Below are 15,640 nucleotides of genomic sequence, written 5' to 3' on the forward strand. Positions count from 1 at the left end.
TCAAGTGATTCTCCTGCCTTAGCCTCCCAAGTAGCTGGGACTACAGGCGCATGCCACCACACCTGGCTAATTTTTTGTATTTGTAGTAGAGATGGGGTTTCATCGTGTTAGCCAGGATGGTCTCGATCTCCTGACCTCACAATCTGCCTGCCTTGGCCTCCTAAAGTGCTGGGAGTACAGGCATGCACCACCGCGCCTGGCCTGCATTTTTATTTTTTGGAGATAGAGTCTTGTTCTGTCGCTCAGGCTGGAATGCAATGGCACAATCTCAGCTCACTGCCACCTCTGTCTCCTGGGCTCAACCGTTTCTCTTGCCTCTGCCTCCTGAGTAGTTGGGATTACAGGCACCCGTCACCATGCCTGGCTAATTTTTGTGGTATTTTTAGTAGAGATGGGGTTTTACCATGTTGGCCAGGCTGGTCTCAAACTCCCGATCTCAGGTGATCCACCCACCTTGGCCTTCCAAAGTGCTAGGAGTACAGACGTGAGCCATCACACTCAGCCGAATTTTTGTATTTTTAGTAGAGGTGGGTTTCACCATGTTGGCCAGGCTGGTCTGGAACTCCTGACCTCAAGTGATCTGCCTTCTCAGCATCCCAACATGGTATAACTCTTGTAAGCAGTGGGGATCCCTACACAGATATTATAAATTTACCACAGCCAGAGAAAAGCCGTTCAACTGACAGTCAAGACCTCCTTTCACTGCAGCAGGTTCCCTAGGCCAAGTTCCCTCATGCAGAGTTCCCTCATGCAGAGTACACACCTCTCTGCTAAAAGTCTAATTCTCCCTCACACCTGATGCAAACCGACTGTGGAACATGAAATCCTACCTTAATCAATAAAAATCTCCCCCAAACATAATGTAAGCTCCCATTGGCAATGTGAACTCCTGCCCCTTATGAGCTTCCCCACAGACAGTGTAATCTCTTCGTATCCATGACAAAGTTAACACAGACAGGGCACATCTCCATGCATGGAGAACTTTCTGTGGCTGCTGTGAACCCCTTTTGTGATACCATGAACCACTCCCCATGGGGCTACCTACAAAGACAGTGTGCACTCTCTTGAGTGTAAATTTCCCCCAGATTCAGCATCTACCCAATGTGCACAATATAAACTGCTTTGTCAAATCTCCCTCAACTCCAGGTCCACCCAATATGGAAGGATGAATTGTCCTTTAGGATTACATTAAAGGCTAGACGCAGTGGCTTATTCCTATAATCCCAGCACTTCGGGAGGCCAAGATGGAAGGATAGCTTGAGGCTAGAAATTGGAGACCAGTCTAGACAACATAGCGAGACTCCATCTCTACAATAAATAAATAAATAAATAAATTAGCAGGGCATGGTGGTGCATGCCTGTGGTCCCAGCTACTCAGGAGGCTGAGGCAGGAGGACTGCTTAAACCCAAGCATTCAAGGTTGCAGTGAGCTATGATGCTGCCACTGCACTCCAGCCTGGGCGACACAGTGAGACCCTGTCTGAAAAAAAATTAAAATAAAATAAAAATAAATAGAATTAGGCCGGGCACAGCGGCTCACGCCTGTAAACCCGGCACTTTGGGAGGCTGAGGTGGGCGAGTCATGAGGTCAGGAGTTCAAGACCAGCTTGACCAAAATGGTGAAACCCCGTCTGTACTAAAAATACTACAATTAGCGGGGCATGGTGGCGCGCGCCTGTAATCCCGGCTACTCAGGAGGCTAAGGCATGAGAATCGCTTGAACCCAGGAGGCAGAAGTTGCAGTGAGCCGAGATCGCACCACTGCACTCCAGCCTGGGCGACAGAGCGACACTCCATCTCAAAAAAAATAAATTCAATTAAAAATAAATAAATAAATAAATAAAATTATATTACAATAGTACTAGGGGTATGGTAAGTTTAAGATTGTATAAATAATATAACAGGGCTGGGCGTGGTGGCTCACGCCTGTAATCCCAATACTTGGGGAGGCTGAGGCGGGCGGATCACGAGGTCAGGAGTTCAAGACTAGCCTGACCAACATGGTGAAACCCCGTGTCTACTAAAAATACAAAAATTAGCCGGGTGTGGTGGTGCGTGCCTGTAATCCCAGCTACTCAGGAGGCGTAGGCAGGAGAATCCCTAGAACCCAAGAGGCGGAAGTTGCAGTAAGCCGAGGTCACACCATTGCACTCCAGTCTGGGCGACAGAGGAAGACTCCGTCTCGGGGGAAAAAAACAAAAATAAAAAAAAAATAATAATATAACAGTGTAGGGTATAAGATTCCTTCCGAGTGTGAACTCCTTGTGGACAATGAATTTCCCCCAATCTCAAGACAAATAATTTGTGAACAGTGGGACTTTCTCATAGATGTGAATATCTTTCATAGTCCATGAACCCCATTGGACAACCGATATTTCTTCTATGCTATGAACTAGCTCTATACCCTAGCACATTCTTTCACACGTAGTTTGAGTGTTTCGTGGACAGTATGACTTGCCATAGACTGGATGCAGTTTCCTCACAAATGGTGTGAATTCCAGTGTGGAATTTGAACCTGTCACAGGCAAAAGAAACCCTCCCTGCGGCCAGCGTAACCCATATGGCTTCCCATTAGCCTGGGATCAGGGCAAATACAAGGTGGAAGGCATAAATGCATTGCAGACAGGTTCACACCTGGTTGTAAACTCGTATCGGAGCAGCAGGCATCTACTACAAACAGGGCATCTCCCTGTCCTCCTCCACTCCAGTGTGACACCCCCCTACCCCTAGGATCTTTAAAAATCTCCCTCCGCCAGGGGCGTACACCCACAAAGTGTGGCTCTCCACGTAATGCAGTGCGAAGCCCCAAGAAGCGCTGCATTTCCTCATCTCGGCCCCCTGTCCCAATGCCTAGTGGGCTGTCAAACTGCGCTGTCCTAAATGTCAAACTCTTGGAGGAGGTGACCTGTCCCCCGGGCCCCAGGCCGCGCGCGTTGCCTATACTGCAGCGCGCGACACCCCACAAGCGCGCGTTCTCTCCCCTCCCGGTGGCAACAGTGCTTTCCGCGGGGCCGCGCCAGACTTTTCGAGACCGTCGATTGGTCGTAGTCCTGGCCACCCGGCAGCCAATCAAGAAGGGGAAAGGTGACATCACTGGTTCGCCTCCCCTCCCCCAACCCAAACTTCCCTACTCTGTCTACCGGCAGCAACAACCACATGGGGGAGGGGTAAGAGAGTAGAGCCGGTGAGGTCATTGCACCGCCCCGGCCGCTGCTGATTGGCTGCGAGGCTCGCGGGTGGCGGTTGGCTGCTCCTTGCACCTCCCCCTCTTGCCGCTACCGCTGCCACTGAGAGGAGCCACCGGCGACGCCAGAGCCAGGAATACGGGTGAGTCGGGGCCCTGGGTCTAAGATACTCCTGGCGTCCAGTGAGACTCACGGTGAACTGCCCTTTTCGACTTTTTCTCCTCGCCTGGGTTCTTTGGTGCTCCAGGCACTCTGTCACATGGGAGTTGTAGTCTTCCTTGTACTGTCGGCTATGGGCCGAAGACGTGAGAAGACTACGATTCCCAGCAGGAATTGCGACTAGTCGGTCAACAAACGTTCGGGCCACGCCTCCTACGTCCACTCATTGGACAGCCTGCCCCTTAGCCCCTCCTTCTTTCATTTCATTGGTTACTGTCCCTTACAGAGGTTGGGTTCCGGCCTAGGCTGCATGGCGACTGGGTACTGTATTTGTCATTTGGAACTAAGACGGCCTGCAATTGGATACGGCTGGTGTCCTTCACTTGTTGTAGGGTAGGGCCCTAGGCAGATCAGGCTGTCGTAGGCTCAGGTTAGTGTCGGTCCCGGAGGGAGGCCGGTCTTGGACTTTGACCCCGCCCCCCAGCGCTGCCGGATGGGCCCGATTGGTCCCCGCGAACGTCGCTCGTAGTCGAGAGGCGGAGCCGACCAGGCTGCGGATATCTATTGGTCTAGGCTGGCGCCGGTCAGCGGGGTTGTGATCGCTGATTGGCTGGCTGCTCCAGCTGTTGCAGGTCCATTCACCATTTTGTGTGTTGGAGTAAAAAAAAAAGGGAGAATCGAGAGGGAGAGCCGGAGGGGGGGCGGGGAGGGACCGGACCGGACCGAGCCGGAGCCACGGCCCCCCGCCCCGAAACCCCGCCGAGCCCAAGGTGAGGGGCGGGGCCAGGGCTGACACGGGAAAGGGGTGTCCGGGGGGCTGGGGGCCTAGAGGGGACAGGTGGCAGGGACAGGGAGGGGGTACAGGGGGAAAGGGGTGGGCGGAATGGTGGGAAGGGAGGAGGGAGTGGAGGAAGTGGTGGGGGTTTGACAGAAAAGGGGTAACTGGGGGAGGGGGTGGTGGGCAAAGAAGGGTAACAGAAATGGAGGGGTGACAGGACTAGATCAGGGTGACAGGGAGAGGGAGGGGACAGAGTTGGAGAGTGTGACAAGGAGAGGTGATGGGGAGAGAAGGTGACAGGTCCGGAGATGGCTGACAGGAGAGTGACTGAGAGGAATAGGTGACAGAGATAAATGGTGGTGACAAGGAGGGGGTGACAGGAGGGGGCCTAGGGCATGCTAACAGAGAGGTAGAGATAGAGGTGGTGACAGGATGGGAGAGAGAGTGGCAGAGAAGCTGGTGCCTGGAGGGCTAATAGAAACAGAGGGTATGAGACCCCAGAGAGCCAGGGCCTGGGCTGGCCTGGGTTCCGGGAGTTACTACTCAAATCTGAGGAAGGTGAGGGCCCCTGGGGCTTGGGTGGGAGTTATTCAGAGGGGCTGGACAGGAAGAGAGTAGGCCCTAGGGGAAAGAAAGCAGCTCTGGGGTGAAGAGAGGCTGGGCCAGGCAGCAAGTTCTGGGGGTACAGGCGGCATAGTTGTAGGCCCTGGGTGGGGTATGCAAAGGTTTGTGTTTGGAAAACCTGGGGCCAGATCTCAGTCCCCAGTATGGTAGTCCAGTGGGTCAGTGGGTAGTAGGTGGTGATGGCTACCCAACTTCTGGGCACTTGGGTGCCAGCCCTGGGGTGCCCTCCAGGCTCTGCCTGTGAGGACCCCAGGATTGGCCCAAGAAAGGGCAGGCCTGGGACTCCAGGCTCCACAGGAGGAGCAGGCCCCTAGTGAGAGAGCATGAGGTCAAGGGTCCCCCAGTAGCTGGAAGACTGAGTTGGGGTTGCCCCTCATTGTGTTTGGCTTATGGTCCTGGGCCCCCCAACCCTCCTAGCGGCCTCCGTTTTGGCCTCTCAGGTTCTCTTAGTCACTTCAGAGTAAAGTTTTTTCCCCTTGTCTTTTCTCAGGGCAGCTGGAAAGGGGGCGGGCAGTAATGACTGTTCAGGAAGTGGGTGAGGTTGGCCTGTTGGGCTTGTCCTGCTTTCTTTGACCTTATCCCACTTATCCCCACTTGGAGTTGGAGGGCATATTTGGGGGCTTGCGGGGGGCTGGCCGACTCAGCCACCCTGCCAGAGCCAGCCCAGCCAGGGCGGGGATGCATGCAGGCAAGAAGAAGGGGGCTGGGCTTGCGGGTATCACGCTGGGTGCTGTTGGGGGAGGAGCAGGCTCCCATCCAGTGGGACAGAGAAACCCTGGGGTGTAGCTCTGTGTCCCACTGTGTGATGACGTGTGCGTGCTTCTGTGCGTGTGTGTGCGTGTGTGTGTGTTTGTGCGCGTGCGTGTGCTCATGCACGGCCCCGTGGCAGTGCTGGGTATGAGCTCTTGCCCCAGACATGCCCCTGCCTGCTCCCTGCCAGGATCTGGGGAGATGGCTGTACCTGGCAGCCCTGGGGTGCAGAACAGAGTGGGCAGCCGTCCCTCGGGACTCTCAGCTGCCCACTTCTTCCCACAATGCCTGGCCATGCCAGGCCGCCCAGAGTGGCAGAGGGAGGGTGGGGGGCGGAGAGAGGCTCATATCACAGCCCAGTCACCTCCCTTTCTGTGACTTGGTGCTTGTGCATGTGTGTGTGTCTGAGTGCATGTACTCTCTGCATGGCGACAGTGAGAGTAAATGTGCCCTCTGGATCATGTGACAGGCAGCACACTGAAATGGTCAGGAGCACAGACTCTGGAGCCAGAGAGCCTGGGTTCAGACCCTAGCGCTACTGTTTCCCACCTGGATAATCTTGGACAAGTTGCCTCATCTTTCTGTGGCTCGGTTTCCTCAGGTGTGAAATGAGGCCGATAGTAGCACCTACTTTTAGGGCTGTTGTGAGGATGAAACGGGTTAATAAAGGCAAGTTTAGCATGGAGTTCAGGACGCAGGGAGTGTTCCATAGGTGTGAACTGTTAGTGCTTCTGCTGTCCCCTTGGGGTGTTCAGAGCATGTGCTCTGTGTCCTCTGCAGAGCCAGCAGGTGTCTGTGAACGTTCCCCAGGGAGCCAGAGTGTGTATACTCAGGGGGCTCGGGTGCTCGCCTGTGCCTGGTGCTGACTGGGGTATCACATGAGTTGAGGGCAGCCAACGAGGAGGCCTTGGGGATGGTGGAATGGAGACAGTAGACTCAGCAAATGGGAAATCTTAGGGTACATTGGCTCTGGTGGGGGTTCCTGAGTTGCTCCGCATAATCCCCGTCTGCTTTCCCACCCTGCAGGTGAAGAAAAATGAAGCCAATGAAAAAGGCATGCACTGGCCTTTCAGGTCCTGGCAGTGGCAGCAAGTCTCCCCCAAGCACCAGGGCCAAGGCTCTGAGGCGGCGAGGGGCTGGGGAGGGTGACAAGCCAGAGGAGGAGGACGACGAGGCACAGCAGCCGCAGCCTGGGTCCGAAGAGGCTGAGGAAGGGGAGGAAGAGGAGGCTGAGCGGGGCCCTGGGGCTGAAGGTCCTCCACTGGAGCTGCACCCTGGCGACCCGGCTCCAGGCCCAGCTGAGGACCCCAAAGGGGATGGGGAGGCAGGTCGCTGGGAGCCCTCACTCAGCCGCAAGACGGCCACGTTCAAGTCTCGAGCGCCCAAGAAGAAGTATGTAGAGGAGCACGGAGCTGGCAGCAGTGGGGTGGCTGGGGCCCCTGAAGAGCGGGTGCGGACCCCTGAGGAGGCCGGTGGCCTGGGGGTGCCTCCACGGCCACCCACCTCCACTCGCTCCTCCTCCACTGACACAGCCAGTGAGCACTCGGCAGACCTGGAGGATGAGCCAGCTGAGCCTTGTGGTCCAGGCCCCTGGCCCCCCGGCAGTACCAGTGGTGGCTATGACCTGCGGCAACTGCGGTCCCAGCGGGTGCTGGCCCGGCGTGGTGATGGCCTCTTCCTGCCGGCTGTGGTGCGCCAGGTGCGCCGAAGCCAGGACCTGGGCGTGCAGTTCCCTGGTGACCGAGCCCTGACTTTCTACGAGGGGGTGCCAGGCGCTGGTGTGGATGTAGTTTTGGATGCCACGCCCCCACCAGGTGCCCTGGTGGTGGGCACAGCTGTCTGTACCTGTGTGGAGCCCGGCGTGGCTGCCTACCGGGAAGGTGTGGTGGTGGAGGTGGCCACCAAGCCAGCTGCCTACAAGGTCCGTCTCAGCCCTGGCCCCAGCTCCCAGCCAGGCCCACCAGGTAGCCTCCCGCAGCCCCCACAGCCACTGCACCGTGAGCCGGAGGAGGCCGTGTGGGTGGCCCGCTCCAGCCTACGCCTGCTGCGCCCCCCCTGGGAACCTGAGGCCATGCTGAGGAAGCCCCCGACAGGCCGCGAGGAAGAGCAGGTGGAGCCTGGGGCCACCTTGCCACCCTGCCCTGCTGCCCTGGACCCCAAACAGCCCGAGGACGCTGAGGTCTCTAAGATCAGCTTTGGTGGCAACCTGGGTACTCACTGTGAGGAGGGTGAGGAGAAGCAGCCTCCAGCGTTGGGTACCCCTGCCTTGCTCCCACTGCCCCCACCCCAGCTCCTGTCACCGCCACCCAAGTCTCCAGCCTTTGTGGGCCCCGGCCGCCCTGGTGAGCAGCCCTCGCCTTGCCAGGAGGGGAGCCAGGGTGGCAGCCGCAGCAGCAGTGTGGCCTCCCTGGAAAAGGGGACCGCACCGGCAGCCCGGGCCCGCACGCCACTGACAGCGGCCCAGCAGAAGTACAAGAAGGGTGATGTGGTCTGCACACCCAGCGGAATACGAAAGAAGTTCAACGGCAAGCAGTGGCGCCGGCTGTGCTCGCGAGATGGCTGCATGAAGGAGTCACAGCGGCGGGGCTACTGCTCACGTCACCTGTCCATGCGAACCAAAGAGATGGAGGGCCTGGCAGACAGTGGGCCGGGGGGGGCGGGCCGGCCCGCGGCCGTGGCAGCCCGTGAGGGCAGCACAGAGTTTGACTGGGGTGATGAGACATCGAGGGACAGTGAGGCCAGCAGTGTGGCGGCTCGTGGAGACTCACGGCCACGCCTGGTGGCCCCTGCTGACTTGTCACGCTTTGAGTTCGACGAGTGTGAGGCGGCCGTGATGCTGGTGTCGCTGGGCAGCTCGCGCTCAGGCACGCCCTCCTTCTCACCCGTCTCCACGCAATCGCCCTTCTCGCCAGCCCCGTCACCCTCACCCTCGCCACTCTTTGGTTTCCGCCCTGCCAACTTCAGCCCCATCAATGCCTCGCCAGTCATCCAGCGCACTGCAGTCCGCAGTCGCCACCTGAGCGCCAGCACCCCTAAAGCAGGTGTGCTGACGCCGCCAGACCTGGGCCCCCACCCACCGCCACCTGCCCCCCGAGAGCGCCACTCCTCTGGAATCCTACCCACCTTCCAGACCAACCTGACCTTCACCGTGCCCATCAGCCCTGGGCGACGGAAGACAGAGCTGTTGCCGCACCCAGGGGCCTTGGGGGCCCCTGGCGCAGGGGGTGGAGGAGCCGCCCCAGACTTTCCCAAGAGTGACAACTTAGACTCTGGTGTGGACTCAGTGTCCCACACACCTACACCCTCCACGCCAGCTGGCTTCCGGGCCGTGTCCCCTGCTGTGCCCTTCTCTCGCTCCCGCCAGCCCTCACCATTGCTGCTGTTGCCCCCGCCTGCCGGCCTGACCTCGGATCCGGGGCCCTCTGTGCGCAGGGTGCCTGCCGTGCAGCGGGACTCACCTGTCATTGTCCGCAACCCTGATGTGCCACTGCCCTCCAAATTCCCTGGGGAGGTGGGCACTGCTGGTGAGGTGCGGGCTGGGGGACCTGGGCGGGGCTGCCGCGAGACCCCGGTGCCCACTGGGGTGGCCAGTGGGAAGCCTGGCCTGCCCCCACCTCTGCCAGCCCCCGTGCCCATCACTGTGCCTCCAGCTGCACCAACTGCCGTGGCCCAGCCGATGCCCACCTTTGGCCTGGCTTCTTCACCCTTTCAGCCTGTGGCCTTCCACCCCTCACCTGCTGCCCTGTTGCCCGTTTTGGTGCCCAGCAGCTATACCAGCCACCCTGCCCCCAAGAAGGAAGTCATCATGGGCCGGCCTGGAACAGGTAAGAGGTGGAAGTGGATGGGCTGTGCCAGGCTCACCTCTTAGAGGGCCTCTTGCAAGCTGAACTCTCGAGAGGTGAGCTCCTCACCTCGGGAGGGCTTCAAGCGGAGGCCGGCCTCCTCTCTGCACAGATGTTGCAGTGGGAATTCACATGTCAGGAAGGGATTGGACTTTTAAGGCTCAAGGCACCGTTTCCAGACGCCTCCTGTCAGAGATTCTGGTCTCGAGAGGTCTATCAGTCAGCAAACCTTTACTGAATGCAGACTTTATTGAGTCAGGTCTCCATGGAGCTGATGGGATAACAGAGAATGGTAATTGTGGCAACAGCTTCCATGTCTTGGGGGACCGGGTGAGGGCATTGCCATGGTAAGCACTGTATGTAGGTGAGCTTGCCAAATTTTCACATCCACCTCATAGAGCGCTTACCATGTACCCCCTGTTCTAAATCCTTTTCAAATATTAGCTCATTTTATCTTCACAACCACCCTAACAGGAGAGTGCTATGATTATGCTTGTTTAGAGGAAACTAAGGCCAGAGTCATAACTTGCCCAGGGTTACATGGCTAGTAAATCCTGGAGCAGTCCTCAAACCCAGGCAGGCTGGCCCGTGACCACGTGGCCATAGTGCTGGATTACAGATGGGCAGACGGAGTCTCTAACAGGTCCTTCCCAGGAGGTGGCAGGACCAGGACTGGAGCCGTCATCTTTACCACTGTGTCTAATAAACATCACAGGCACAGTCAGTGCCGTGGAAGGGAGCCGGGGGGTGTGCTGGGCACTCCTCCAGGTGTGAATCTAGCCTGGCTGCCCTGAGGACAGGGCGTGTAATTCAGGAGTTGAAGGATGAGTGGGAACCAGCAACCATGGGGCAGAAGAGCCTCCTGGGAGGAGGGTGACGGGACAGCGCCGAGACCGGAAGGAGCACAGCCTGGGAGGGGAAGATGGAAGGCCACGGTGGCTGGAGAGCTGAGGCTGGGGGTGGGAGAGTGCCATTTCTGAGATGATGCTGGACAGCCAGGGACCAAGGCCAGGCTGGGCCTTGTAGGAGCAACACAGAGAGGGTGACAGACCTGTAAGAAGCTCCTTCCTAGCATTTCTTTCTTACTTGTTTATGTATGTATGTATGTATTTAGTTTTATAGAGAGGGGGTCTCACTATGTTGCCCAGGCTGGTCTTGAATTCCTGGGCTCAAGCAATCTTCCAGTCTTGGCCTCCCAAAATGCTGGGATTCCAGGTGTGAGCCACTGCACCTGGCCGTATTTATTTTTATTTATTTATTAATCTACTGTTGATTCAGGGCCTGGCCCTGTGCTGTGCCTGGCCCTGTGCTGGATGGTGCTGAGGACACAGTCTATTTACACAGGGTTCATGGCCTCTGGAAAAGATAGACCCCTCCCTAGACAGTAACAGTCTGGGGTGGTCAGAGATGGGGTGGAAGAAGCCCAGGAGGCCGTGGGAGCCCAGAGAAGATGCCTGTCCAGTCTGAGAAGTCAGAGAAGGCTTCTTGGAGGAACGGCCAGGTGCCTATGAACTGAAACCTGAAGGGTGTGCAGATGTGAGCCTGGCAAGGTAGGCAGGAAGGACCTTCAGGCAGAGGAAAGAGTTTGTGCGAAGGCCTTAAGGCAAAAGCAGATATTTGTAAGATGTTGAATCTGCAAAGTCAAAGGCTCTAGATGGCGAGTGAGTGTTGGGGATGTGTGGCTGGATTGGTGAGCAAGGGTTAGATCAGAGAGGACCCTTAAGTAAGATCATTATGAAATGTATCCTGAGGGTATTAGGGAGCCATGGAAGGTTTTGAGCAGATTCAACCACTGCTGCACCATGGAGGGTGTGTTTGAGTCTCTGAGGCCAGAGGCAGGGAGACCAGGGAGGAAAGAGGCTGGGTGTGGATGTGGGTAGGAGCCACTGTGGCTTGGGCTGGGGCAGGAGCCCTTTCAGGAAGGAGCACTGGCCTGGCCCTGCCCTTACGGGGTTCCAGCCCAGGCCAGTCCCTAGGGACAGGGCACAGGGACATGGGCTATGCCTGCCCCTCATGCTCATATACGGAACTGAGGTTGTAAGCCATGTGTTTCACCCTGACGCCAACATTTTTTACGTTTGTTGTTATAGGTGATATGAGCAAATTTTACAGCAGGGATTTCTGTCCTTTGGCAATGAAGAAACTAAATCAGAGAGTCTGTAACCACTCCCCTACCCTTCACCCCTCCATGTGCCCACAGCCCCCAACATGGCCCCTACAGTATTGTTTCATGTGGCCACTCCTGCTGTGGAGTGGGGAGGGATGGCTCTGGTGCAGCGGATGCTGAGGCTTACCAGAGTAGGCCCAGCAGGGCTCTTGTTACCATTTTCCAGATGAGGAAAAGTGAGGCCCTGACAAAAGGAGAGTCTTGATTGAGGCCAGCCAGGCAGTGAGGGGCAGGATGAGGGCCTTGAGCCATCTCCCAGCCTCCAGACTATGGGACTCTCACTACCAAAAGTGGCAGTAATAATAACTCACTGAGCAGCACAGGTGATACACGTGCCTGACACACTTCAGTGAGTCCTGCTGAGTCTTTACTCCCTGAATCCTCACAATGCCCCAGGCTGGTACCATGATTACTAGTTCCACTGGACAGAGGAGGAAACCGTAGCCTGAGAGGCTAAGTGACTTGCCCGGTGTCCCTCAGCTAGGAAAAGAGAGAGCCAGAATTTTTTTTTTTTTTTTTTTTTTTTTGAGACAGAGTCTCCCTCTGTCGCCCAGGCTGGAGTCCAGTGGCGCGATCTCGGCTCACTGCAAGCTCCGCCTCCCAAGTTCACGCCATTCTCCTGCCTCAGCCTCCCAAGTAGCTGGGACTGCAGGTACCTGCCACCACGCCCGGCTAATTTTTTTTGCATTTTTAGTAGAGACGGGGTTTCACCGTGTTAGTCAGGATGGTCTTGATCTCCTGACCTGGTGATCTGCCTGCCTCAGCCTCCCAAAGTGCTGGGATTACAGGCATGAGCCAGACTGCCAGGATTTTGAGACAGAGTCTGGCTCTGTCACCCAGGCTGCAGTGCAGTAGCGCAACCTTGGCTCACTGCAACTTCCTCCTGGGTTCAAGCGATTCTCCCGCCTCAGCCTCCCGAGTAGCTGGGATTACAGGAGTGTGCCACCACACCCGGCTAATTTTTGTATTTTTAGTAGAGCCAAGGTTTCACCATGTTGGCCAGGCTGGTCTTGAACTCCTGACCTCAGGTGATCCTCCTACCTTGGCCTCCCAAAGTGCTGGGATTACAGGCGTGAGTCACCGCACCCAGCTGCCAAGAGCCAGGATTTGAAATCAGACTGTCTGGCTCCAGATCCCAGGCTCTCAAGCACTTTCAATAATAACAATGATAACAATAATACCTACTCTACTGAGCGAAGACTGTGTGCCTAACCCGGGGCTTGGGGCCATTTCATCAGCTCCGCCTGATGCTGTGAAGCAGATTGCCAGGCCTGTTGTCCAGGGGTAGACTGAGGATCAGAGAAGGGAGGCCCCTTGCTGGGGGCCACCTGGTCATCATAACTTGTCCAGTGCCTGTCCTGGCAGTTCTGAGGAGCACCTCCCTAACAACACCCATGCTGAGGTATCCAGGACGCCTTCAGGTTCCTGAATAGCCGGCCCTTTCATTCTTCTCCCAGAGGCCTCCCTAAGCCCTTGGGAGGTAGGCAGCTTGCAGCCTTCTCCCCACGGGGCCCAGATAGGGCAGACCATGTTCAGTGGTATAGTAAGGTTGCAGGCTTCGTCCCTTCTGCTGGCCTGTGCCAGGGCCTGACCCTCCATCAGAGGGCAGCAGGTGTAAGGGGGCGGCCCAGGGCAGTCTGCCTGCTCCTGCCCCCATTCAGGCATTTGCTTCCGCTGGGGGACTTGCTGGGGCAGGCGGCTGGCATTCTCCACATTCTGCGCATGGCATGGACAGCCAGCTGCCGTTGCCACCTCCCTCTGACTCTTCCCGCCTGCTGCCCAGGAGAGGATCCCGCCCCAGGGCCTGCAGCCCCAGTCCAGGAGTCCAGATGTCTCAGCCCCATTCCTGGTATGGCCTCCCGGCTCCCAGCTTCCTGCTTGGCTTCCCCTTATTGACAGGCGTTACTTCTTGTCCTGGGCCTCTGTCTGGCAGTCTGGCTCTGTCTGTCTGTCTTATCCTTGGCTTCCTCTATCTCTGGTCTCTATTTCTAGGTCGATACGTGTGTCTCTTTCGGGACCTCTATCTGTCTGACTCTTCTTTGAGTCTGGGGGCTCCCTATGTCTTCCTGGGTTTGTCTGTCTCTGGACTTCAGTCCTTGTCTGAGCTTTCAGCCCACCCTCCTTCTGTTTTGGTTGCCAGTCTTGGCATCCTGTGTCTCTGGGCCAGCCTTGGCTTCTCTTTGGCCCTCCCACTTCCACTCTTTGGACGGACTTGCTGCCCCCATGCCAGCCTCCCATCCCCGCCCTGTGCATATCAGGTGCATATCAGGTTCTGTTCTTTTAAGACAGTGGGCAGTTGCCAAGCACCAGGTCTCCTACTTCCTTCTTGGGGAGTGTTGGGAGGTTGTCCAGGCCGGGGAGCCCCCTCATGCTCTTTGACAAATTAACTGCCTACTACTGTCCCTGAAATCTGCTGAGAAGTGTTGAGATCCATCCTGTAGACCCATCCACCATCCAAACACCTGTTCCCAAGACAGGCAGGAAGGCAGAGGCTGTATGGACCAAGCTAGGAGATCCGGCCGTGGGGGGCGGCAGGAAAGAAGCTTCTGTGCCCAACCACCTGCTAGAGGGCATGACCCAGTTCACCCTACCTCCCCCGCTACCCCTTGCCTTTCATTTGATGCCAGCTTCATTGAAACGAGTCCCAGATATAGTGCACCCCAATGGGTAGGGCCTCAGAGACCAGGCAGTACCCACCAACTATGCTTGGGCAGGTGGGGAAAAAGAGGGGCCAGAGGGGTTAAGCCTGGGTCTCCTGACTCCCCAGATCCAGGTACTGCCCACCATAATTTCCATTTTGTCTCAAACAGTGAACCCTATCTCCACCAGCAGGAACCAGCTCCCTCCTCATCCCTCTGCCAGGCCCAGGGCTGAGCAGTCCTGGGGCAAGTGGGTGAGGAAGGCAGATGTGGATGCAGGCACAGGCAAGGATGAGCCTAGGGAGGTACTGAGTCTGGGGAAGCCACGGGGCAGGGACAACTCAGTGGTTCATGGGGGCTGATAAGGGAGGATCAGGTAGGTTTCTCATTGGAGGTGACATTTGAGCTGAAGTATGAGGAATGAGTAGATTTCAGAGTAGTCAAAGAAAGGAAAAGGCAATTCCACCTGAAGCAGCTGCATGAGCAAAGACCAGGAGGAGTGAAAGTGCATGAACTCCGAGTGGCTAGTTGAGCCTGGAGCTGACACCAGAGTCCAGGCTTAGCAGAAGGGTGCTGTGGACGACAGGCCCAGCCTGAATGCCAGGCTGAGAAGCTGGGACTCTACTGGGGCCAGTAAAGAGCCAAGAAAGCATTTAGCGCAGGGGAGGGAAAAGGTCGGATCTAGGTATCAGAGACCCCTGGAGATCGCCCTGGAAAGGCAGGAGTTGGGAAGAAGATGGCTTGGGGAAGAGGAGGAGAGGAGGAAGAGCTTGTGAAGTTGCAGGAGTGAATCTTGGTGACTTTGTAGAAGAGCCCCCAGCACCTGGAACTGCGAGGCGTCAGGCTGCCTCCTGGCGGCAGGCCGCGGCGGGACAGCAGGCGTGCGCATGCGCGGCAGGGGGGTAGGGGTTGGTACGTCCCGGAGTCCCCGGCGCCCGGGTATTAATGGCTCCATTAGTGGCCGGGAGGGAGGCGCATTAGCGGCGGCGACGGCGTCTGGCTCCCATTACCACCGGCGGCAGCGGCTGCACCGCAGGCGGCTGGACCCTAGCCCGCCGCGCCGCCTCCTCCACCCCCACCCTATCCCCTGTTCCCGCTCCCCACGAGGCACCGGGCAGGGAACTCCTGTCCCCTTTTTCCGGCGGAAAAGCTGATTGTGAAGCCAGATAGATTTGGGTTCAAATCCCGGCTGTGCCACCTCTCGGCTGCAAGATGCTGTCCCCCCACTGAGCTTGTTTCTTGCGAAGTAGTCGGGGAAACCAGGTGCTCTGGGGGTTGCGTAGACGCGGACTGGCACCCAGCGAGGGCCGCGCCCAGCCCCCGCTGGCACCCAGGGGTGCTGGTTCCCGCGCGCCCCTGGGTGCAGGCCTCCTGTGTCGGTCCTCCGTCCTTCCCATTGGTTGCCGTCTCGCCCGCCGACCGCTGATTGGTGGAGGCCTGCTTCCCCGCCCCTGAGCCATTAACCCCTGCGCGGCCGCGTCCTTGGGCTGGGTGGG

The 15,640-nt window shown here is 57.4% G+C and overlaps 1 protein-coding gene across 1 annotated transcript in view; it reads left to right on the forward strand.

Moving 5' to 3' along the window:
* The first annotated feature begins 3,270 nt into the window (after nt 1–3,270).
* CIC (capicua transcriptional repressor) overlaps nt 3,271–15,640 on the forward strand; it is a 27,740-nt gene continuing 15,370 nt past the window's right edge. Inside the window, 2 exon segments of the mRNA XM_011936549.1 lie at nt 3,271–3,327; nt 6,523–9,320. Of these exon segments, the coding sequence (XP_011791939.1) occupies nt 6,533–9,320 (2,788 nt within the window). The 5' untranslated portion in view covers nt 3,271–3,327; nt 6,523–6,532.

This window comes from Colobus angolensis, unplaced genomic scaffold (assembly GCF_000951035.1).
Source record: "Colobus angolensis palliatus isolate OR3802 unplaced genomic scaffold, Cang.pa_1.0 Scaffold154, whole genome shotgun sequence".
In the NCBI taxonomy this organism is placed as follows: Eukaryota; Metazoa; Chordata; class Mammalia; order Primates; family Cercopithecidae; genus Colobus; species Colobus angolensis.